The sequence below is a fragment of the Sinohyriopsis cumingii genome, chromosome 9, assembly GCF_028554795.1.
Source record: "Sinohyriopsis cumingii isolate HCF-2022 chromosome 9, ASM2855479v2, whole genome shotgun sequence".
In the NCBI taxonomy this organism is placed as follows: domain Eukaryota; kingdom Metazoa; phylum Mollusca; class Bivalvia; order Unionida; family Unionidae; genus Sinohyriopsis; species Sinohyriopsis cumingii.
Window position 1 is genome coordinate 25,488,735 of NC_142969.1, and position 25,201 is coordinate 25,513,935.

Sequence of the window (25,201 nt, forward strand, 5' to 3'; positions counted from 1 at the left end):
AAGCACTTTATGATAGAGTGTTTTGACCTGCAACCTACGCGCGATCGTTATTACATTGTGCATGACATGAAAGAACTTTTTGATACTATAAACACATCACTCGTATTATAGAGTTCCTGAAAGCAGTAAATATTTACTCTAAACTCTAACTTTTATGCAATCACCTTGTGCAGTTTAATGCAATATATATATATATATATATATATATATATATATATATATATATATATATATATATATATATAATATATATATATATATATATACCATCCCTTTTTAATACCTTTTCATCATTTTTCATTAACACAGAACATTTACATCCCCCGTTGATCGGGAGGCTTTATTTTGCACCGTTACCATCTTACCGTTTTAATTTCAATCATTTGTTCTTTTATATCGCTGGTCGATATAAGACCTTTTATAATTTTTAACGGATTATACAAATAACATTTTGTTTGGCGCTAAAAAGCCTAACAGTGCTGATGCGCCGTTAAAAATAAATTAAAAAAATAAATTTTAAAAAAATCAATCAATCTTGAACGAATACGAAAATTAGGAATTCTGGACGTATGACATTGAAATTTCAACCACCGCTGTGTAATTGAAAAGACACAATATAAAACCTCGACATAGAAAATGTAACTTTCAACCACTGCTGTTTAATTCAACAGATACAATCTAAAATGTCGACATAGAAAATGGAACTTTAAGGACAAGAATTTTTGAAACAACACATGAAATTGGAATTCTGGACATATGACATTAAATTTTCAACGGCAACGTTCTGATTGGACCAGTTTTTGTCCGCTACGGCGACTCATACTGACTCATCTGATTGGCGCGCTCACATCCTTAGAATTTACGGCGTATGTGTCAAGTTATTCTTATGTCACATTTTTAATTTCGAATAAACAGTAACACAAGAGTGAAAACAACAAGCTTTGAAAAATACAATAATTTATTTCCCTGGTAAAATTCTGTAAAAATGAAAAAAAAATATGAACTGACGGTTTTATAGAATCAAATCCAAAAATAATCCAAGAATAATCCACGAATACAATTTTTGAAGTCCTAATAACAAAATGCTCAAACTGATGTCAAGTTCGAATCCCGACGAAGAATCCAAGATGCAAGACGATGACGTATGGTGAAATCTGTAGTGTTGAATTCCACAGTTCCTTGTAGAAACAAGAATTATCACTCCGGTTTCTGATAGCTGAAAAAAAAATTGTATAAAACATTTTCCTTGTTCAAAAAGTTGACAGGAGCACACGTATTTTCCAGAAAAATAACAGAATTAATCCTTTTGAATCCAAGTAATTTGAAATAATTCCAATCCATGTAATTTTAAATAACTTCAAACAGCACAACATCCAACTTACAGTTTAACAACCCAGCTTCTACTGAGAATTCTCTAAAAGATAGGTTATAAGTCTTCTTAACGTAAACAAGGGGTCACGTGATCATCTTCTCGAAGCTTATAGAAACTATGTACCTGCTAAAAAATCACGTACACCCAGTGTGACCCTGACGAAAACCAATCATTTTACTCTAAGAAATAAAAATATAAAAAATTATTTACATCTTAAAGACGAAGTCCCATCATGACCTCGACAACCACCAATCATTTTAAAATAAAGATAGAACTTGTTTACGTGATTGCCACAAATTTTAAAACTAGGTCTGGATTTAGATCAACACCTGGTGTTTCTAAACTATCAGTAGAGGTCAAAATTTATTTTCTGAAAAGAGTAGTACCTCTAGAGAATAAATTTACATTGCAATATCATGTAATGAAAAATATAAAAATAAAATAAAACTGACAAACAATTAAATTGAAATAAATATATATTAAATCAGATACAAGTAAATCAAATATACATAACAGTATCAACATCGGATGTAATGATCCCTTAGTCCAAGTTTCCTCTGACCCTTGCCAGCCCATTTTTTTATATTTTGACATTTATGTTGGGGTGTAGGGTCCGAGTCCATACCCTATCGAAAAGTTAGAATTCGCTGACACCATTTGGTGTCGGCATGGGGTAGCTGCTTACTAGCCGACCAGCAATATGATTTATTTTCTCAGAAATTGTGATCACAGCATTCGTTATGTCTTTAATCCGTTGACAGACGAGACGAAAGTACATCGTTACTGAAATTTGACCTGGATCTGTCCATTTGCATTCCTATTCACGTAACTACACAACTCTTGCAACCTACATGTCAGTGATACCAGAGGTCAATTGAAATAGATCAGCTGTACAGAATTTAAACGTCCACCTGAAATAGGATATTTATCCAGTTATTTATCCTTCCTTTCCATGTGATATACAGGTAGTTTAATAAACTGGGTCAAAAAATTAATGTCTTGAGTTCCATGTGAGAAGTAAGATTTTTACATTCCCCCATCTTTAAAAATAGATACTTACCGAACATGCTAAAAAATCTCCCTCTGCTTGGGACCTTCTAACTTAATAAGTTAGGCAGCATTATGATTTTTTAAGTTGCTTGTTGTTAAGGTGTCTGTACTCCTGAGAAAGCCATTTCATGTTTCAAACTCTTCCTACTGGACATAATATTTCTCCAAACCATCTTCTTCTTATAGGATTTTTCTCCCAGTCGGGTTCTCCATTCTTCATATGTCTCTACAGATGTTAGTGAACAAAACCAGTTTCCAAAATATTGCTTATGATCTTTGCGTCTTGCTTTTCCACACTTTCTGCACATGATGACGTCAGTCTTTCTGACATATTTCCTACATGGAATACCAGCTGCCTCTCTTTCTAATTTTTGTTTTCTATACCACTTTGTACTTGGTGGTAGGGCAGGATATTTAATTTGTGGCTGAGAACAATGTGGCAGTTCATCTGAGGTACATACTGTAGGCTGATAAGCAATACGTACTGGTTGTATCTAGGTTTTGGCTGACCAGCAGTATTTATTGGTGGGGAAAAAGTCCATTCTTTAATGGATGGAGCTGGCAGCGATACTGGCTTTTGAACTGGTGATGGCAATATTCATTGGCAAGAAAAAACATGGTTCTTTAATGGATGGAGCTGGCAGCAATACTGACTTTGAACTGGTGATGGCAGTATTCATTGGCAAGAGAAAAACGAATGGTTCTTTAATGGATGTAGCTGGCAGTGATACTGACTTTTGAACTGGTGATGGCAGTAATCATTGGCAAAAGAAGGATTCTTTAATGGATGGAGCTGGCATTGATACTGGCTTTAACTGGTGATGGCAGTAATCATTGGCAAGAGATGGATTCTTTAATGGATGGAGCCGGCATTGATACTGGCTTTTGAACTGGTGATGGCAGAGGCTCTGATGTACAAAGTGGCAGAGTTGGTAGTGATAAACATTGCTCCAAGATGAATTTCTCCTCTTTCTTTGACTTCTTTTAGCACCTTGAACCAGTAAATATAATAAATGTACAATGCAAAGAATACACAAGAATGAAAAACCCAATTATTTTATATCTTATTTACTGACAGAAGAAACTTTCTGACCATGAATAATACAAATTCTTTACATTTGTAACACCTACTGCTATATGGAAAAAATTATAATAAATAATGAAAATATGAGTGTTCGATATTGCACAAAGACTGACACTTACACTACAACAACAAAAATAAGAATGAAGATATTTACTACTTACCACTGTGTCAGTGTTGTTTGGTTTATTTCTACAAGATGTATGGCTGTTTCCCTCATGACCAGGGCATTATTTGGGATCTTCCATCGAATGTCCTTGTAAGCCCTGCAGATGAGTGTCCACCTCAGTGTTGAATGGCCTTGGACACGTCTTGTTGAGGGAAAACAATTACACAGTTTGGAGACCAGACACTCAACATATCTGTTGCAGTTGGGCCACTGAGCTAGACTGGAATTTTGACCCAGAATGCACCTGAAAGAAAATGAAGTAACTAATATACTTTCAGGTTTTTGTAGAACTGAATGAAGGTCTATAAATTATTAAAAATTGCTCTGCAAGTAACAAACTTTATGATGATGAAGTAAAGTGATTTATACAAATAACTGTAAATATGTTCTGCACCTCCCACAAATTTATTCTAACCTTTTAGTGCTTTCAACACCTGGGGCAACAGTTGATTTTGAGTTTTTAAATCTGCTTTGTATCAGTCTGATTTGATAGCGAGGAGGAAAGCGTGTTGGCTGCTTGTCATATGGAGCAAGACTGTTCCAAAGGGCTATAATTTTATTTGCCTCTTCATTTGTTAAGGCTCCATTAGTTGTTCGCAAATTGAACAGGGTCTCTGCCAAGGCCTCCACTTGTCCATACCCAGGAATGTTTTTTGGTCCAACTGACTCCTGAAAGGAAATATCAGAAAATATGTACTTATATATTGCTATTCTGCCTGATGAAAAATATGATATGGTTTATTAGTTTTGACTAAGCAATATACTACTTTCCAGTTTTCATAAATTCTGCATATGATGTTTAAAATAAATCAACATTTACCCTGTTGTATCGCCTTTTATTTTACATACACTTATTCGCCTTTATTCTAACCAGTAAGAGAAATACTTTTACACTGTCAGATATCTTCATGCTAAGTTATGGAGAAAAATTCTCCTAAACGGCTTTCTTTAAGTTATGGTAATGTATTAAAACACTACATACATCATCACTGTTTAATGAGTTGTCTGGAAGAAACACTCTTGCGTTAGTTTCCAACTCTGGTATGACATTACTAGAGGAACTTGTCTCTGGATATGTTGTCATTGCTGCAACATTTAGAGAAGCCATTCTCAGCTGTTGGTGCTTCAGGGGAAATAATCTTCACTGGTGATAACTGTGTTCTGAAACTTGTCATGCTGACTACTTTGAACACTACAATAAATAGAGAAGAAAATGCACATGAACCTTTTATATTTGACATTTCTAAAGACTATTACATGCTAATCAGAAAAAAGATGATTTTCAAAACCTGTTTTAATTGTCTTAAGTTACAGGAATTATATGCTCATAACCGAACACAATATTCTTTTGAGACAACAATCAGAAAAGAAAACATATCAATTATATGTTGCTCACAATGCTTGATGGAAATTTGCAGAGAAAGTAATTCTATACATACATTCTTGTGTACGTTGCTCTGAATTAGTTGCATCCTTAAGTGCATTCAAGGTACATTTGTTGCCAATTATGATATGAGAAACTGGCTGGTCCAAGGAAATTGTTGGGTCTTCCATATCACTTTCCTGAAATCCTTCATCATCATCTTCAATTGCCTCGCTTATTTCCAGCTGCTCTGCTTCAGGTCCATCAGGGTCGACAGTAAAATAGACTTGACCAGTTTGGCTGAACAAATACTCCACTCCAATCAGTTCACCTATAACAAAAGTTTGCATAGTAATTAACATGCTAGACCATGCTGTATTAATATTTGTGAGAAGCATACATTAGGCATCATGTACAGAAGGCAGTCTTCAAATAATGAAATGGAAGAACAGTATAAAGTAAAAACTGCAATGTGTACCTGTGTATTTTTGAGGTTCTTTGTATGAAGGATTAAACTGTTTCCCCAAAACGGTGCTTCCAAGTTTATTGACAGCAAGACGAATCAGACCGTTGTATGACTGTGGTTCATGAGTGATTTCACTGACAGCTGCAGATGCTCTGTCTTCATTCCATCGCACCAACCCCTCTAACAAATAAGCTTCGAAATGCATATCGCTTGCACTTTTTCCTAAAATCAGAAACAATATTTAAAAAATCCAGGCATTTCTAGTAATACGATTTGAAAATGTCATATCATTCATTCAAAGTTATGGAAAGGAGGTCTATGTGGATGTGAGAATTTTTAGTAATCATTGCTTGACTTGCAGAAAAGATTTAAATATCTCAAAATGTCAAGAACTTAATTTATTACAGCATAATTTATGAAACTGAAACATTAGTGACAATTATGTTGTTAATCAGAACCTGTTTTTTCACAACTCGTAACAGAGTAAATATTCACCTGGAATAAAATGGTTTAAATGTAGATGGAATGACTCTAATGATGTGGAGCCTCTTGCACATCTGTAAACAGGTAGCTGTATCCCTCCCTTTGTCAGATGGTCAATCTGGGTGTACAGCTGAACACCTTCTGCGTCTTGTATACAAGCTATATGTTTTTTCTGGGTATCCCAAATCGCCATGATTCTTTCTTTGTCCAGCTGTGGAACACCCAGTATGTCGGTTCCCTTGTCACCTTCAAATGCCTCCAAAAGGTCTTTAATGAGCTTGGTTGTGACCTCAACTCCTCTTGTTCGGCGCCTGCAATGCAGAGATAGCTCTTTCTTTGTTATGGTCTTCATAACGTCAGCATCAGTGGGATCCATGATGTTTCTTGATCTCATCTCTGCACGTTTTGCTGACTTCAGCCAACTTAAATCATCAGCACTCCATTCGAAAATGCAGGCTGAAAGATGACCCATGAAGATACCATAAAGTTGGTGGGCATCAGTGATACAGCTTGAAGAAAATCTTCTCATGAAGTGCCAGACATCTACATGAATCTTTAGATCAGGCCAAACTGAAAACATGGTTCTCCTACCTCCACAGCAATCTCAATCAACATACAGCAGTCCTGGCGTTGAAACACCAGCTGACCTGTATCGCTGTACAATTCCACTGACCATTGGCTCAAGTCCATACCCCTCGCTAGTTGTCAAAACACTCATCAGCACCTGACCATATTCATTCCCTATATTTGTGGCCCAAGATGCAGTTCCTGCACTGTGCCCAGCAAGTTTTTTCACAACCTGGTGATCAGAAGCAAAATACAGATATTATTTAATATACATCCTTCAAAAAATATCTTAGATCAATATGAGGGTATTTTAAATTATTGCTTTATACACTTACTGATTCATATGTTATCTACCCTGAAATTGCAAGGTAATGGGATGAATATATAAATGTGTTACTAGAGGTCATCAGGCATTTTTTCTTTGTGATTATAATGAGAAAGTTTGTTCCTTCATAACTATCGTTACAGTCTGTCTTTGTTAAATATTAATTTTTTTACATCTGTGAATTCTGTGTATACAAGTCTTGAATTGCTGAAATGATAACACTGAGTGAACTATATGGTTATTGTTAGGTACAGTTTCAAATATTACCTTTTTTGTTGAATCCATTTTTAATATTGTGCCAAATGTTGAGGTAATGGCAGCCTTGACCTCATCCAGCCTGAGAAGCACATCACTGCAGTAGACTGTCTGTAGCCACTTATACGTTGGGACTGGTATCAGTGTTGGTGGATCCTCAAAGTTTGGTTTGTTTACCAATACCATTGCATTATCGGTAACAAATGCCTGACAGTCAGTAAGGTAATGTGCAACTTTCTGCAACCATGCTTCACTATGCTGTTCTTTAAGTTTCCGCTGCAGCTGACTGGCACTGTTTCCAAGACCACGCTGCCGTAACAATCTAATTACCTGGATGTCACAAGCATATCTGTAGGTCAGTAGAACTGGAAATTGCAAATGGTGATCAACATCCAGTTGCTTAGTAATGGCACCACTCCAGCTTATCACCTTCTACTTACAGCTAGAACATTCTAAATACTCTGAAGCAAGGTTGTAATACTCATCAATATCAAGGACCTGGCGAACACGTGGATATATTCCTGCGGAAGTCAGGTCCCGTTTTTCACAGAACGGACACTGGATTCGAAGGCGCCAGTTTTTTTGGCATCCACAGTAGTAATTGCTGTGCAAAATAACAACCAGGATTAGGTGACTGACTGCATACCAGGCTGGGCTGTGGTGGGTACCACCAAAGCCTGTTGAGTATATCCCAGTCCAATTCTGGCTTTCCTTTCTTGGACACTTTGAAAAGTGCCTTTGATATCCACTGATGGTCAGCTGAGGGAAGTGACTGTTTCCAGCCCAGTGGCAATAAGGTATCTTTGAATATACAGAAATGCAACAAAATTATTTTAAAAAAAGGTAATTACCAGGTGAGCTAGAATCATGACATTCACATAACAATGCACCAATGTTTCTAATGCTACTGACAGACACCAAATAAATTGTGCCATTTACCCAGCTGACAATAAAGGTGTCTTCAGTGGTAAAGAATTATATACACAAAAACAATAATCACATGTCTCTCCAAGTATGTGGAAAGTATTCCACCATTTAACTACCAAGTCAGATCATACGCATGAAATGTACAAATTGTAGTCTTACCAAAAAACCAACTAAACAACAAACCAATAAGAAAAATATGTGGTTTGAACAATGGCTGTACATTAATAACTACAATAATAAATGCTTGCATGAAAATATGTACCTTTATTTGATACATCTGTACTTGACACAGCGGAAGACTTACATGAAGTCTTTTCCATCTCATTGGGGACTGTACTTTCTGTACTTTTTGATGAAGGTACCTGTACCTCAGCAGAAAGCTGTGCAACTGCCAGTGAGATTAACAATAAAATATTAAAGTTAAAACAATAAAGATAATTATCCTGAATATTTTCATTGTGAAAACAGTTAACATGTACAATGGAATATTAATCAGTCAGACAATGAGAAATAATTTTCATTCAGATATTTTCGATAACACCTAAGAGTCACTTAGCAAAAACTAAGATAAAAATTAAGTCATTCTAACAATAGCAACATTTTTCACTACTCATTTACATAATGACTCTTGTATTATTGATTTACAATCAAAACATTTTATTTTCAAGTTTTTAAAATTCAATTATGCTAGACAGTGTGCACTAAAACAAAAATAAACATTTCTTTTTAAACAACTAATAAACAAAATGTAATTAAGCATAAGTAATAATTAAAAAAATCTTAACACCAACACCGCCACAACCATACTGCACTATAATAGCTATATTTCAGCATTTTTACTAGAAGCCTGAAACAACATGTAGTTTAAAGAACATATAAGCAAGTGATTTGCAATTCTTAAGACAGTAACAGAAGGGAATATATATATATATATATATATTAGTAAGACATTATTAAGCAGGTTACAGGAGAAGAAAATGAAATAAAATGTGACAAATTCCAACACCAAATATTATTTAAGATCTCTTACCTTTATAAAATGCTTGAGTCTAAATATAAACAAAATCATAACATGAAAATATAATGTACTTTGTAAATGGTATAGAATGTATAGAATGCTATGTTTTCTTGAATAAACTATACAAAAACTAGACACATAACTTAAGTAATTTTATTGTGATGTGGGCTTTTTAAGTATGGCAGACAAACAAAATTTATAATCAACTGTCATTTTAAGACCCTAGAAGGTAAAAAGAAATAGATTAGTATGAAAAGTACAAGAAATATTACAAATTATGATTTCAATACATCTTGTTCTGTCATGTTCATTTTACAACTCTTCCATCATCTAACACATTACCTTGTATACCTGACTGACTAGCTTGAGCTTCAAATCTATCCATGGCAGCAACAAGTTCATAGTCATCGGCTTCATCAATACTGCTGGAGTCAACTGTAAATTTACAGGATATATGTAGTATCTATATATACAATTAGAAGAACATTTACAATAGACAGTAACTGAAATCCACCCCCCCAATTTAAATTGTAAAAAATGATCACATTGTTATCAATTATTTTACATGACTTACAATAGAACTAATTATATACATGTATATATAATGGTACCGTAAAAAATTACCAGTTTTAACTGGAGACTTTAACTTCTGTGATGCAAGTTTCTGCAGCTTGCATTTTATTGCATGTTTCGATAATGGTCGCCCAAACAAAGGTGATGATAGTGATGCTGATGTGGTTTGACCTGGTTTGACACGCTCTTGAGGCAGTAATCCTGATGTCTTTGAAAGGCATTCCTTTTTCTTTCTCTCAACCTTCGGGAAATGATTCTACATAATACTTCAAGTGGAACTTGTTCTGACTCAATGGCATATCAACAGGTCTTTCTCCACGAAAGCCAGCTACCAACCATGCAGCATATCCAAGACCATTTTCTAACATCCACTTAAATGTTTGTCCCCGTATGCCCCAAACTGCAGAACATGCTGACCAAGGACAAGCAAATCATTTTTTATATCTCCTCCATTTTTGTGAACATAAACAAGAGCATTTTGCCTCACAATAGCTGGTGGTAGACAGTTACCAGACAATGCAGATTTGTTTGCCTGAGCCACCTGCTTGGCTACTTCTCTGTAACCAAAATACAACTGCCATTCATGCAATCTTCTAAACTTGATCCTTGCATCCATGTCTGAAAAACAAAATATATTAATATATGGATGTTAGAAGTCAACATCACTAATTTGAATTGTTATGCTCTCAAATTATTTATGTAAAATAATCAACTATATAAAATCTGTGTTTTAAAAAAAGACAACCTACAAACATAATACATCTATATTCATGGTTCACATACTCTGGTTATAAACCAGGGGGTGGGGTGTTTTAATGTGAATATAAACGATCTTCTTTCTTCTTTTTCTTTCCTAACGAAAACGAATTTGAGCATGAAACAAAACAAAAAATAAATATATTAATAAAGAAGAAAAAAAAAAACGATATAAATTAACCACTGGTGTTCAAAATGTTGCTAACACTATCGGATCTAAACGTCCGACCAATCCAACCCTCCTTCACCAGGCAATAAACAGCTATCCGATATATTCAACTATTTAGTCAATGTATCTGCTTTATTAATCACGTTAATTTATTAATTTCTGTCATAAAGTACGCAACCTAAATATTATGTATTCACTCGCTGCCTTATCATAACAATGTATAACACGGTACTGCATCGTACCTTTAACGTTAACACCATTGAAACATTAAAAGTTATACCTGACTGTCTACATTCTATACTCATTTTTTATCATTTTGATTAAAATTCCTTCGCAAAGAAATATATCAAATCAATAGTACAACAGGAGAAAAAGACCTAGACGAGATGAACTCTACTGTAGGCCTATACTACACTACAGTACTGTATACATGTTAATCGCTACAGTTAATTTGACCTAGATTCCTACTATCTATGTAAATGCTAAATTTAGTGAATAAATCTCTTTCAGAACCACAAAGAAATCCAATATCTCTAATAAATAAATCCACTCGCCTGTACAAAACTATGAAAATTGTGAAAATCCCAAGAAAAATGTTTTAGAAATTTCGAATCGTCAGGACAAAATGGCGGAAATTAATACCTTAGCGACTAGAATAAAAATCAAAACGAGGCAAGGTCCAATCTTGGAAAAATCTAGCTATCCTATTGGTCAAATCTTGGAAATAGCTTGGAAAAATCCAAGATTACGATTGGTTAAATCTTGGAAACCTTTCCACGAATTTCGGCTTCAATTAAGCGCAAGGGATGTTCCAATCTTGGAAAAATCTAGCTATCCTATTGGTCAAATCTTGGAAATATCTTGGAAAAATCCAGCTATCCTGTTGGTCAAATCTTGGAAATATCTTGGAAAAATCCAAGATTACGATTGGTTAAATCTTGGAAACCTTTCCACAAATTTCGGCTTCAATTAAGCGCAAAGGATGACACGCAAATTCGTGAAGCGTTCCATATTTTTTTATTTTCGTTATCAAAACTTACCAGTTTAGAACGCATTCATGTTCAACAGGTAGATTTTATTTGCTGCAATTAATTTTGCGTAATTGTTCCTTTGATAACGTTATTTACTGCATGGACCAATTAAAACAATTTCAATCCAGCAGACAATCTGTGAAATAAATGCTCCTATCTTCTATTTAATTCTTGAAATATATTTCCAATTAAATTAAAAACGACTAAGTTAATGTTGACTTAAAATAACCAAATTTATCCGTACTTGCATCCCCCGTCCCCCTGTTTTAATTCATATCCCACTAACCTGAATAAGAATTTAAGAAAATATATGAATTCAACTTGACGAAGTTGGCTTGTTTTTTTTCCAATATGGCGTATACTGTAAATTTCTTGAAATTTGGGAGAATAACATACGTCAATGATGGAGGTTCATCTTCATTGGTGAAGACTTGGAACAACTTGGAACAAACTTGGAACAAAGTGGCCAGTGAAATTGCGAATTTTGTTCCAAGTTTGTTCCATGTTTTGTTCCATGTTTAACTCGAAGTGATACCAGTGTGATGAAAGAACAATTAGATGGTTTACTTCTTACTTAAGTGAGAGAACACAACATGTTTACATAAATAATGTTCTGTTTGAACCTGAAACAATTAGATATGGAGTACAACAAGGCTCAATTTTAGGTCCATTACTATTCATTTTATTTATTAATGACCTACCACTTGTACTATTAGACTCAATATCATCTACAGATCTCTATGTAGATGACACTCCATTGTCAGACATCCAAAACACAAAGCATGAACTCGAAATTTCTTTCCAGAATGCCCTAAACAAACTGGAAAACTGGTGCACATGCAATGGCATGGTGGTAAATACTGGTAAAACTAAAATATTTCTTATCTCAACACGGCAAAGAAGGACAAATCTTGATGTCTGTCATGGAAGGATACAAATTTACAAATGGTCTGTCATGATAGACTACTTGGTGTTCTGGTAGATAATAACCTATCATTGACTGAACATATCAAACATATCAGTTAAAAAAAGTAAATTCAAATTATGGCTTCTCAGTAGGATAAGACATTTTCTCCCTGAAAGGCACAGAAAGCTATTTTATAACAGTTACATACAACCCTATTTGGACTATTGTAGTACAGTATGGGGTAATTCATATGATAAAAACATAGCAAAGCTGGCACATCTTCAAAAAAGGGCATTTGGGCTAATATCAATCCAAAACGAATTCAAGGAAAATGTAGCTGGTAGGTTAAAAATATTACCTAATAAAGACCAAATCTGTTTGAGGAAAGCCAAATTAATGTACAGGATATCTCAAAATAGTTAGTTAGTTTTGCCCGTCACCCCTGCCGGGGTATAGGCCGCCCACAAAAGATCGCCAGAGGCTTCTGTCCCGTGCCATCCCTTCAAGCTGACTCCAGGTGTGACCCATCTTAGTGATATCCGCCTCAAGGTCGCGTCGCCAGGTGTTTCTTGGTTGTCCCCTTCTACGCTTGCCTTGAGGGTTCCATTTCAATGCCTGTCTGGTAATATTGGTTGGCGGCTTACGTAGGGTGTGTCCTATCCAACCCCAGCTTCTCTTCTTGATCTCGTCCTCTACTGGAAGCTGGGAGGTTCTCTGCCACAGGTTGGTGTTGCTGATTGTGTCTGGCCAGCGGATCTGAAGATTTCTTCTTAGGCAGCTGTTGATGAAGGTCGACTTGGTGATTTTCCAGGTCTCTGCTTGGTGGTTCTCCAGGTCTCTGCTCCATACAATAGGACTAACTTCACATTGGAGTTGAACAGTCTGATCTTGGTAGATAAGGAAATTTCATTGGAGCTCCAGATGTTCTTGAGCTGTATGAAAGCTGCTCTCGCCTTTCCGATCCTTGCCTTGACATCTGCATCTGTGCATCTCAGAATAGTGTTCCTGAATATTTACAATCACTATTACAGTATAGGCAACCTGGTAATACTCCCCACCTGCGATCCATGTCTACTAAACAGTATAAAATTCCCAAACCAAATAAGGAATTATTTTAAAAAAAAGTTTCCAATACTCTTGAACTCTGCTCTGGAATAGTATTCCAGTTGAGATTAGAAATGCCCACTCTATTTCCTCCTTCCAAACCCAATATATCCAGTGGCGTCAGAGATGCAGCTAAAATAAATAAATTCCCTTGTATGAGGGCCTCAAGGAAGATTAGTTTTTAGCTAATTGTGTTACCCTCTTTAAATAAGGTCATTATTATTATATAGAGGTAGCTATATAAATGATACAAAGGTAGCAATACAAGAGACACAGAGGTAGCTATACGAGTGATGGAGAGGTAGCTATAAAAGTGCTACAAAAGTAGCTATACAAGTGATATAAAGGTAGCTATAGTAATGATACAAAGGTAGCAATACAAGAGACACAGATGTAGCTATACGAGTGATGCAGAGGTAGTTATACAAGTGATACACAGGTAGCAATACAAATCATGTACAGATAGCTATACAAGTTATACAGAGGTAGCTATACAAGTGATAAAGATGTAGCAATACAAGTGATACAAAGGTAGCAATACAAGTGATGCAGAAGTAGCTATACAAGTGATACAAAGGTAGCAATACAAGTGAAACAGATGTAGCACATACATATTAATACGGTAAAACAGATGAGTTTTGAAACTATCATAAGCCGCCACTACTTGCATGCTTTCCAACTGATTCAACAAGTGTCCGCGAAGACATCAACGATTGCGACTATGAGTTCAGAAGTACGAGCTTTGTCTTATTTATACGCCTGGAAAAGAAATGTTTACAACGGATACATTGTCACGAGCTCCATTAAATAATACGGAGCTGATGATCTAGAGAACGGAAGTGGAGGTATTTGTAGATGGTGTGATGTCTACTTTACAGGTATCAGACAGAAAACAAGAGGAAATTAAGCGTGAAATCGCTACAGAATCATGAAAACGTGATGGATACTCTCAAGAATGGATGGAAGGGAGAGAAAAAACGAGTATTCACGAGAAATTCAGCCATATTCGAACTTATGAGATGAACTGTCCGTGATTAATGGCACGCAGTAATAAAGTAAAGTACTGATTTAAGAAAGGATAAATATTTAAATTGAGAAGGACTTTTAACATCCGTAATATTAAGTAGTTTTGTTCAGTCTGTTCAGGATAAATGGTAAGTTTAATTTCTATTAATCGTGTTTTAGATTATCTGTTCTTTTTATAATGTTAATTAAAGTTTGATCTGTACATTGTAACTCATTAACCATGATAGATAGGATCGAAGTTTTATGTAACAAGATTGTACATCTGTAAATGATACACAAAGTTAACATTAATAGATTTTAATCTTTTTTTTTTCTAAGAATGGGTGATGTAATGTACGGTATATCTTATTCCTGCCTCCCTAGTCTGTTTGCCTATAACATACTCCGTTTACAGTTAGGCCAAGAGCTCCCACAGATATCATATTACTGAAACATAACATTTTAGTCCAGCTTTTAGCCCCTATGACACCTCATACCATGAAGATAGATGCTGGGGAGGTTCTGGGCTTCCCACTCTCTCCCATAATCAATAGTTATATCCTGTGGGGACTACCCTCTCTAAACGTCAGACAAACAAGTGATACCGAGGTAAAACGGGACTGGATTTCAGAGATTACTGACAATCAAGTGATACAGAGGTAACTATAAAAGTGATGCAGAAGTAGTTATACAAGTGATTCAGAGGTATCTATACAACTGATCCAGAGTTACAATACAAGATACACAGAGGTAGCTATACAATGCTACAGAGGTAGCAATACAAGTGATACGGATGTAGCTATACAAGTGCTACATAAGTAGTTATACAAGTGATATAACGGTAGTTATAGAAATGATACAAAGGTAGCAATACAAGAGACACAGAGGTAGCCATACGAGTGATGCAGAGGTACCTATACAAGTGATACAGAGGTAGCAATACAAACCATGTACAGGTAGCCATACACGTTATACAGACGTAGCTATACAAATGATACAGAAGTAGCAAGACAAGGGATACAGAGGTAGCTATACAAGTGACGCAGAGGCAGAGGCAGCTATACAAGTGATACAGAGGTAGCTATACAAGTGATACAGATGCAGCAATATAAGAGATGCAGATGCTGCTATACAAGCGACACAGATGTAGCTATACACGTGATACAGAGGTAGCTATACAAGTGATACAGATGCAACTATACAAGTGATACAGAGGTAGCTATACACGTGATACAGATGCAGTTATACAAGTGACACAGAGGTAGCTATACACGTGATACAGAGGTAACTATAGAAGAGATACAGATAAGTGATACAGAGGTAGCTATACACTTGATACAGATGCAGCAATATAAGAGATGCAGAGGCTGCTATACAAGTGACACAGAGGTAGCTATACACGTGATACAGAGGTAGCTATACAAGTGACACAGAGGTAGCTATACAAGACATACAGATGCAGCAATACAAGTGATACAGAGGTAGCATACAAGTGATACAGATGCAGCAATATAAGAGATGCAGAGGCTGCTATACAAGTTACACAGAGATAGACATACGCATGATACAGAAGTAGCTGTACAAGTGATACAGATGTAGCAATACAAGTGATACAAAGGTAGCAATACAAGTGATGCAGAGGCAGCTATACAAGTGATACAAAGGTAGCTATACAAGTGATACAGATGTTGCAATACACGTGATGCAGATGTAGCAATACAAGTGATGCAGAAGTAGCTATACAAGTGAAACAGATGTAACAGGTGAAACGGATGAATTTTGAAACTATCATAAGCCACCACTACTTGCATGCTTTCCAACGGATTCAAAGATGGTGTAATGTCTACTATACAGGTATCAGACAGAAAACAAGAGGAAATTAAGCGTGAAATCGCTAGAGTCATGAAAACTTGATGGATAATGTCAAGAATGGATTGAAGAAAAAAAAAGAGTATTCACGAGAAATTCAGCCATATTCGAACTTTTGAGATGAACTCTCCGTGATTAACGGCACGCAGTAATAAAGTAAAGTACTGATTTAAGAAAGGATAAATATTCAAATTGAGAAGGACTTTTAACATCCGTCATATTAAGTAGTTTTGTTCAGTCTGTTCAGGATAAATGGTAAGTTTAAATTCTGTTAATCATGTTTTAGATTATCTGTTTTTTTAATATAATGTTAATTAAAGTTTGATCTGTACATGGTAACTCATTAACCATGATAGATAGGATCGAAATTTTATGTAAGAAGATTGTAAATCTGTAAATGATACACAAAGTTAACATTAATAGATTTAAATTTTTTTTTTTTTAAAGAAAGGGATATGTAATGTACGGTGTATTTTATGCCTGCCTCCCTAGTCTGTTTGCCTATAACATACCCCGTTTACAGTTAGGCCAAGAGCTCCCACAGATATCATATTACTGAAACATACATTATAGTCCAGCTTCTAGCCCCTATGACACATCATGCCATGAAGTTACATGCTGGGAAGGTTCTGGGCTCCCCACGCCCTCCCATAATCAATCAGGATAGTTATATCCTGTGGGGAATGCCCTCTCTAAAAGTCTAAGGGACTTTCCATCCGCGAAGTTTTTGTTGGGTGAGCTATTCCTTATATAGTGACTGTAGAGTTTATGTTGGTTGGCAATTTTTAATAGTAATCCTTAGGTGGAAACATTTTATTTAGTGTAATTCGATATGTTTAAATCAATTTCCATTGTAAAGTTGTAGCTCGTTATCCGCTACATTTGGAGTCGGGCTAAACCATCATGTATATAGGTCTATTAGTGGAAATTCTTGGTTTAATGGCCTAGGCTACACCGTTTTGTTCGTATATATCCGTGTGCTGGAGACTGTATTGTTGTTTCTTACACATCTTTCTCATCGTTTGCAAAATTTTCCGTAGTTCCATATGTATAGAAATAGAAGTAGATTTTGTGTTGCCAGGGAGCTTAGTAGCCGTGTTCATCGTGTAAACAGCCATCATATAGAATCTTTAAACGGACTTACAGAAATCATGACATATATGCGTGATTTGGATTTTTAATGTGGTTTTAACAGTTTTAGTCATATCTACGATGTCTGCAGTGTGGCAGTTTATAATGACGTCAAGCACTTGAGCATCATGCCGCAGACATGTATCATCATCTTCCGCCCAGTCACATTATCCTGACACCAGAACAACCATTCCTAATACTAACCTCTTAATGCTGAGCGCCAAGCGAGGCAGCTGCTAGTACAATTTTTATGTCCTTGGTATGACTTGGCCTGGGTTCGAACCTGCGACTTCCCGCATCCGAGGCGGACGCTATAGCTACTTAGGCCTCCGGAGCGTTATAAAAAGTCAGTAAGTAAATGATGAGGATATATGATTCTCCCACGTTACAGTGCTTTTAATCTGTTTGATAAAATTGAATATTTCATTAAATCGTGCTTTGTTCTTAATATGTTTAGTTTTTATTATCAGATTTTTAAATTTGTTTTTGTATTGTGCTTTAATGTTTTTTACGTCTGGTGTTTTTAACACTTAAAAAAAGAATTATTGTCTATTTTTGAGCGCGTTGTTTCATATCAAATGTATTGCTGGTAAAACCACGGCCTGTGCAAAGGTATTTAGTGCCCGAGGGGAACCTTCCATCTTGCACCACCACCATCCCGGCATCGTTTATTATAAAATGTTCGTTAATATTAATACACATTCGGCTTGATAATTTATTAATTTCATAATTTAGTATAAATATTCAATGATAATAAATAAATGACCTGGCCGTGTACTTTGTTTTTGGCACCTCCCCAATCTTGGTGCCCCTGGCGGCCGCTTAGTGTGCCTTATGGTTAAAACAGCCTTGGGTAAAACGTAACACAGAAATGAAGAAGAATATAAAGAAGTTCAAAGAAGTGGTCCACTCTCTGGTGTACGTTTTTAGCTTCGTTATTAAATGCAGTAATGTAAACAATATGATTCGTAAACACCGATGTCTGAAAAAAGCGGTACAAGTTTTTTTTGTAATTTGTTTTATATATGCAGTTGCAGAAAATTGTGATAAAGAAACAAATTAGGGTATACATGTGGTTCGTTTTATATTGCTTTCTTTGACACGCAGTGCTGGGAAATATGTTCTATCAATACAAAAGTGCATCTTTAAAGAATTAACGATGCTACATCTCTGTGCACATCTCTGTGCATTACTATGTTTTAGGATACTCTTTTCTATTCATCAAAGCCGTGGAAGGGAGAACAGCGATACGAAATCCTATTAGTCGTGACCTTGAATTTCAACAACATGGCTGAGAACAAAAGTATGCTTTAAAAAATTCATCGTTATGATGGAAATTTTTAAAAACTATAATATTTATTGTTCGTATTTTTTTTTTAAAAAAAAAAATAATTTCTATTGCTCAAAAAGTATATTAAATACTGTATATTTCTTTTATCTGAAATTTACGTATTTACAACATAAACAATTTGTTTGAATGTTTGAAAGATTCCAAATGTTTAATTTTTTTATAATACAAATTAGGCCAATCAGGAGCGAATCAAACTCGTGTTAGCCAAAAAGAATCTTAAGTAGGCTATGTTGATTGTTATTTTATTTTTTATCCTGGTAAAATCCGGCAATGAAGGGAGATTACTGTTACAACATTTTGCAACGTTTTTGTGCTTTGTACACGTATGCAAATACACTATACCTGTTATTTTAAAAACATGTGATAACACATTTTATAAGGAATTCAACATACACAGTATATTGTACTTGCTTCGGCAGTACATATATTAAAATTGGAACGATACAGAGAAGATTAGCATGGCCCCTGCGCAAGGATGACACGCAAATTCGTGAAGCGTTCCATATTTTTAATTTTATTTTCATCATCAAAACTTACCAAACGGTTTAGAACGCGTTCTTTTTCAACAGGTAGATTTTATTTTGCTGCAATTAGTTTTGCGTAATTGCTCCTTTGATAACGTTACTTTACTGCATGGATCAATTAAAACGATTTCAATCCAGCAGACAATCTGTGAAATAAATGCTCATAACTTATATTTGATTCTTGAAATATATTTCCAATTAAATTAAACACCACTAAGTTAATGTTGACTTAAAATAACCAAACTTGCATCCCCCGTCCCCTTTCCGGACAACAGGGGTTCGTACTATCATAATCAAACTTATCCGCACCTGTTATGAAATTTACAGTTTACTTGTACACCTGTAATATGCATGTTATTATTGCATGTACTCAATATAGTACATGTATATAGGTAAAGTGTAAGCAACAATACAAGCCCCTATGTTTCGGACATGTTTCACTGCGAAATGACCATCATCACAAACAAAGAGAAAAAATGGAATTGGCCAGTGTGTCAAAGCAAACTTTTAGTAGTGTATGTATGCCAACCCAATGACCTAGGTACATGGATGGCAATGATAAAACAAAAGGCCAAAATATAAATATAAATTGCTGCACGATCCTGACGGGTTGTATGTTAACACTAAAATAACAAACTCAGATTTAGAAGACACTAACGCAGGATAAGCTTTTGCTCTGACAAATTCAAGTAGTAAACAACAACCCTCATATTTTAAAAAAATATCTAGCGTACAAAAAAAAGGAAACAGTTGGTGACAAAACGGATAATGGCGAAATACATAAAGCAATTGACCAAGGGAGGTAAATCTCTTAGTGTTATGGTATGCTCTCAGAAAGTTACTTACCTTTAGCTTATGAACGAGAAAATGTACACGTTAAAAAAAAAATCAAAAAAAAAAAAAATAGTATTTAATTTTCTTGACTTTGTGTAAAACAATCTCAAAAAGAATTGCATGCCTTGAACTATATTTGACACAAGTAGGTTGTTACAACTCTAGGTCTTGAAATATCTCACAGAAAGAAGCAAAACAAAGAATTAATTAAAACCAACAAGTCATTTATTTTTCAAAATACAAAATAAAATTCAAGATACACTTGCAGTATTGTGAATTAAATCCCAAATAATTCTAAAAATCGTACCACAGATCCAAAAATTATAGAACGTGCTGAATAAATTCAAATAGTCTTGAATGTCCTGATGTAGCACAATACCTTTGAGTTTACAGACGTCCAAAACAATGTATTAATAAACAATTAAGTGTCCATTTTAGCAATGTAAACATATCTGTTTGGTGTATGCCTTTCTGCTCTGCTAACTTTAATGACCTCTGGTGTACTTTGTCCTGTGTTAGGGCCTGTGGCCTGTCCTTTCTGGCATTTTCTTGGTCAACTCTCACAGCCTCCTGACTATCTATTAACAAGATATACCCAGTTGAGGTAGCGCTAACTTTTGGTATTTTGTTCATTGTCCTGCAGATATATTGAGAAATATAAAACAAAATAATAGAATATATTTCAAAGGAATACATGTTTAAAAAAAGGACATTAGAACACAGGAAAATATCCAGCATACAATCCAAGGCTATAGTTTATTCACTAAATGTTATATCAAGCATGTTTATCTGGTCCAAAATTTGTCTTGTTAATGTTTTCGTCTGTTCATGGAGAAATCAGTGACGAAAATATGCAAAGCTACATGAATTTCAAAGAATGAAAAACAAACATATTTGGTCGACGTTTCATTCTTTAAGGACAGATTATCTATATTAAGACTTTGGCTAAATCCGTAACAAAACATTTGTCTGTTCCAAGTTACTGTCCATTCTTGACAACGCAATAAGATTATGTTTATAAGAAGTCAAAACAATGATAATTTATTTCTGGGTGATAACAGTGTCAAATAGTACAAATATTTAAATAAAAATACTCGTCCTGCAAATTGAGTATTTCCGGACATAGATTTCGTATATGACACATTTGTCTGATCGTTGTACGATTGAGTTCACTAAAAGCGATTTCTGAAAGGAACATGGCTATATATGTTCCAAGTCTGATAAATATTTAATTCATTTCATTAGACGAGTTGGCTAAAAAGTGCAAATATAAGAAAAATTGCTAAGACTGGGGCCATTCTGGTGAAAGGTATCTAAAACGAATCGACGAAAAGCGTAAGATTCAAGCAAGGTAAAATGTCGTAATAGCGCAATATAAACCAATGTCGCGGAACAGCACGTAAGCGGGGTGAGCGGGGTTTATTGTTTTAATTCATATCCCATTTACCTGAATAAGAATTTTAAAAAATATATGAATCCAACTAGACGAAGTTTGCTTGTTCTTTTTCCAATATGGAGTATACTGTAAATTTCTTGAAATTTGGGAGAATGACATACATCACTGATGGCGGTTCGTTTTCTTTGGTGAAGACTTGGAACAACTTGGAACAAACTTGGAACAAAGTGGCCAATGAAACTGCGACTTTTGTTCCAACTTTGTTCCATGTTTGACTCGAAGGTCACCCAGTCTTCGAGGTCAGTGTTCCAAGTTTAAAAGTGATCTTAGCGTTACATAAATGTTTAAAACGATAAAAAGTATTAAGTTCCTTCTTGTTTTAATTTCTAATTTTGCAGAAGTCGTTCCTTATCATTCTTCTTCTTATTATTATTATTTATTTTATGCATTAAAAATAACATGGCATTTAAAATGTTGGTATAAAGCTAATTGATATACCAATACTATTGATAATCAAATTGTAATCGGCCCATAGCACCATAATACAAATATATATATATATATATATATATATATATATATATATATATATATATATATATATATATATATATATATACATACACACACACACACATTCCTTCAACTGGAGTCATATAGATCAATGATAATTTTCTACTCATTCATTATTCATAAATGAAATGAAAAAACAATAAAAAGTATTAAGTTCCTGCTTGTTTCCTAACTTTACAGACGTCGTTGCTTATCACTCATTATTATTATTATTTATTTATACCATATATATATATATATATATATATATATATATATATATATATATATATATATATATATATATATATATATACATACATACATACATATATACATACATACATACATATATATATATATATATATATATATATATATATATATATATATATATATATATATATATATATATATATATATATATATATATATATATATATATATATATATATATATATATATATATATTCGCATACATTCTTTCAACTGCAGGCCTATAGATCAATGATAATTTCTACTCATTCATTATTCATAAATCACATATGAAAATATGATAAAACGAACTAATATTCTCTGTTTTCTAACTGAAATTAAAATAGTACACAATTTCATTAGAATCATTTCTTTATTTTGTTGTCAAAACATAATTCTCAAAAACTATAGTCCACTTAATTGCACATGACTAATGAAAAGTGGTATAACATGGGCTGATCTTGATGAAATTGTCAGTGTATGTTCTGCATGGATCGTTTGTTATCTACAAATTTTCTTTTCCTGCATATATTTGAAATAAAATTCTTCCATTAAGTTCTAAATTTGCAACTTCTGCTAACTTGGTCATCCCTAGATGGAATCCCTTTTATCTTTATACATAGTCAAACCTGTCTACAACAACCACCCATGGGAAAAGGCAAAATTGGCCTTTGTAGACAGATGACGTCTGAAGGTAGGTTTAAGAATCCAACCTGGTTCATGACCAATTTATGTAATATGAACTGAACAGCATTATTATTATTATTATTATTGCACATATATTCTTTTTAGTAGCAGTAGTATGCTACCAAGATATGTGTATTTAGTTATTCAGCAAAAACAAATTCACAAAATAATTTCTACATAAGGATACTGTGTCCTTTTTTTAAACTTGCCAGTGACAAGAAGTGTTATCTTCTCTCCTGTAGAACATTCTGTTACTTATCACTACCTGACTCTGCCTCTCGTTTAATGTTTTATTAAACCAACCTGATACTCTAAGCATGTTGTTGTTGTTGTGGGATTTAACGACATTTTTCAGCACACGATAGGCTATACATGGCGGCCAGTATTAATGGTTGAGGAAGAACCCGAGAAAACCCTGGAAAGAACCACTGACCCACGAGAAGGTACTGGAAAGCTTTCTCACATACCCACATTGGCTGAATCCGAGACTCGAACCGGCGTAGACAGAGGTGACATGGCAGTGATCCATAACGGAGAGCGCTTTAGACCACTCGGCCACTCGGGGCCCCAATACTCTCATTAAATGAAAGAGAAACAACTTTGAGCATGCATTCATTTATACATCTCTCTCCTCTCTCACACATGCAAACACTTTTATCTCATTATCAGTAGAAACGGATCACAGATAAAATTTGCTAATAGCTTAAGTGTAATTGTGAAAGACAACTGATATTTTGTTTGGGCAGTTGGTATCATTAGGCAGTTACGTGTTTAGGCTCGAATAAACAGTAACACAGAAAGAACAACAAGCTTTTTTAAGATTTAACAGAAAATTTATTTTCATGCAAACATTCTGTAAAAATGAAAAAAGGTGAAGAACTTATGGTTTCAAGAATCAAATCCAAAAATAATCTCAGAATAAGTCACAAATTATTTGGCAAAAGTCCTAGTAATAAATGTTCTAATAATTTCAAGTTCGAATCCTGACGGAAAATCCAAGATGGATGACAATGCCTTATGCTTTAGTCAGTACTATGCTTATCTACAGTAGAAATACAATTAATGGCACTCCGGTGTTGGAAATCCAAATTGAATTTGTAAGCAATGTCTTTCCAAAATTTCTGTGTGAGCACTCCTCAAAATATTTCCAGAGACAAAAGAATTAATCCTTGTGAAATCCAACCTTGGAAACAACCAATCATTTTAAAATAAAATAGAACTTGTTCATGAAGGTAGCTACAAGTTCTAAAACAAGATCAGAATTTATATCAACACCTGGTGTTTATAAGCTAACAGTCATGGTCAAACAATTCTCCTAAAAAAGTATCATCTCTAGTGAAAAAATTTACGTTATAATAGTATCTAATAGAATAAAAAAAACAAACTGACATATAATTAAATTAAAATAAATATGAATTAAATCAGATATACATAACAAGACACAAAAACAATTTTAATGGATTGAGCAGTTGCTAAACTCACTGACATGGTCTTTGTGACCTTAGATGATTAGAAAATGAAAAGAAGTTGTGGCTATTGTTAGTATCACCTACACTGTTAGTCTGAGTCTGACCGTTTCCACCTCAGTTTAGATATTTCAACATTTATGCTGTTATGTAGTGTTAGAGTCAATAGCTTATAGAAAAGTTGGAATTCATCAAGTCATGAAATCATATGAAAATGATTGGTTTTCTGAGAAATTGCAAGCATTATAATTGTTATGTCTTTAATTCGCTGACTGGGAATATGCAGCTAGATCATTGATGAAATTAAACCTGCTACTCACCATTTGCATTTCTTATTCTAAGAACAACAACCATTAACTGTTGCCATTGGCAACCTGGAGAACGTCAGATTCATCAAGAAAAGAGTCAACACTGGGGTTCTTTTTGTTTCAAATGACTACCATGCTGACGTGTGCATGATGAATCTGGTATGTGGAATATGAATCGCTGAAACATCAATTCATGTAATATACCAT

General features: G+C 34.5%; 4 protein-coding genes, 1 long non-coding RNA gene and 1 other non-coding gene across 7 annotated transcripts; 1 reads left to right on the plus strand and 5 right to left on the minus strand.

Moving 5' to 3' along the window:
* Positions 1-946: 946 nt before the first annotated feature.
* On the minus strand, positions 947-6,564 carry LOC149791418 (uncharacterized). Of its 2 annotated transcripts, none has more exons than XM_089969967.1 (5): positions 5,112-5,249; positions 4,655-4,864; positions 4,088-4,341; positions 3,668-3,916; positions 947-1,216 (listed from the first exon to the last, which is right to left on the minus strand). In XM_089969967.1, the coding sequence occupies exons 2-5, from the start codon at positions 4,778-4,780 to the stop codon at positions 1,198-1,200; spliced, it is 648 nt and encodes a 215-aa protein (XP_089826093.1). In that variant the 5' UTR covers positions 4,781-4,864; positions 5,112-5,249; the 3' UTR covers positions 947-1,197. The 2 variants fall into 2 exon arrangements, with proteins under 2 accessions (XP_089826093.1, XP_089826092.1); XM_089969966.1 differs by lacking the exons at positions 947-1,216; positions 3,668-3,916 and adding exons at positions 5,514-5,723; positions 5,997-6,564 and having other exon boundaries at positions 4,237-4,341; positions 5,112-5,366.
* Positions 6,565-6,588: 24 nt separating this feature from the next.
* LOC149791419 (uncharacterized) lies at positions 6,589-7,650 on the minus strand. Its single transcript, XM_089969969.1, has 2 exons — positions 7,144-7,650; positions 6,589-6,783 (listed from the first exon to the last, which is right to left on the minus strand). Exons 1-2 carry the CDS (start codon positions 7,315-7,317, stop codon positions 6,589-6,591), a joined length of 369 nt encoding a protein of 122 aa, XP_089826095.1. The 5' UTR covers positions 7,318-7,650.
* A 22-nt stretch (positions 7,651-7,672) lies between these two features.
* Positions 7,673-9,884, minus strand: LOC149791420 (uncharacterized). The gene is made up of 4 exons (XM_089969968.1): positions 9,701-9,884; positions 9,419-9,511; positions 8,321-8,446; positions 7,673-7,932 (listed from the first exon to the last, which is right to left on the minus strand). The coding sequence occupies exons 2-4, from the start codon at positions 9,459-9,461 to the stop codon at positions 7,676-7,678; spliced, it is 426 nt and encodes a 141-aa protein (XP_089826094.1). The 5' UTR covers positions 9,462-9,511; positions 9,701-9,884; the 3' UTR covers positions 7,673-7,675.
* A 6-nt stretch (positions 9,885-9,890) lies between these two features.
* LOC149791421 (uncharacterized) lies at positions 9,891-11,071 on the minus strand. The gene is made up of 2 exons (XR_016423355.1): positions 10,855-11,071; positions 9,891-10,267 (listed from the first exon to the last, which is right to left on the minus strand). It is a non-coding gene; the product is annotated as an uncharacterized LOC149791421 (long non-coding RNA).
* A 7,147-nt stretch (positions 11,072-18,218) lies between these two features.
* On the minus strand, positions 18,219-22,258 carry LOC149791422 (uncharacterized). Its single transcript, XM_089969954.1, has 2 exons — positions 21,778-22,258; positions 18,219-20,967 (listed from the first exon to the last, which is right to left on the minus strand). Exons 1-2 carry the CDS (start codon positions 21,993-21,995, stop codon positions 20,718-20,720), a joined length of 468 nt encoding a protein of 155 aa, XP_089826080.1. The 5' UTR covers positions 21,996-22,258; the 3' UTR covers positions 18,219-20,717.
* LOC149791423 (U6 spliceosomal RNA) lies at positions 19,376-19,482 on the plus strand. Its single transcript, XR_016423604.1, has one exon. It is a non-coding gene; the product is annotated as a U6 spliceosomal RNA (small nuclear RNA).
* Positions 22,259-25,201: the final 2,943 nt, after the last annotated feature.

Excerpts from the sequence above, each read along its gene's own strand:
- LOC149791418 (XM_089969966.1), bottom strand. The coding sequence starts at position 6,564 with ATGTTTTCAGTTTGGCCTGATCTAAAGATTCATGTAGATGTCTGGCAC. Across the intron at positions 5,367-5,513 it reads AGAACCTCAAAAATACACAG|GTGAACTGATTGGAGTGGAG; the intron begins GTACACATTGCA and ends CTTTTGTTATAG. Across the intron at positions 4,865-5,111 it reads AGAGCAACGTACACAAGAAT|TGTTCAAAGTAGTCAGCATG; the intron begins GTATGTATAGAA and ends TATTTATTGTAG.
- LOC149791419 (XM_089969969.1), bottom strand. The coding sequence starts at position 7,317 with ATGGTATTGGTAAACAAACCAAACTTTGAGGATCCACCAACACTGATA. Across the intron at positions 6,784-7,143 it reads AAATGGATTCAACAAAAAAG|GTTGTGAAAAAACTTGCTGG; the intron begins GTAATATTTGAA and ends TCTGATCACCAG.
- LOC149791420 (XM_089969968.1), bottom strand. The coding sequence starts at position 9,461 with ATGGATAGATTTGAAGCTCAAGCTAGTCAGTCAGGTATACAAG. Across the intron at positions 8,447-9,418 it reads TAGTCAGTCAGGTATACAAG|TTGCACAGCTTTCTGCTGAG; the intron begins GTAATGTGTTAG and ends TCTCACTGGCAG. Across the intron at positions 7,933-8,320 it reads TACAGATGTATCAAATAAAG|ATACCTTATTGCCACTGGGC; the intron begins GTACATATTTTC and ends GTATATTCAAAG.
- LOC149791422 (XM_089969954.1), bottom strand. The coding sequence starts at position 21,995 with ATGGAACAAAGTTGGAACAAAAGTCGCAGTTTCATTGGCCACTTTGTT. Across the intron at positions 20,968-21,777 it reads TTTTTAAAATTCTTATTCAG|GACAATGAACAAAATACCAA; the intron begins GTAAATGGGATA and ends ATATATCTGCAG.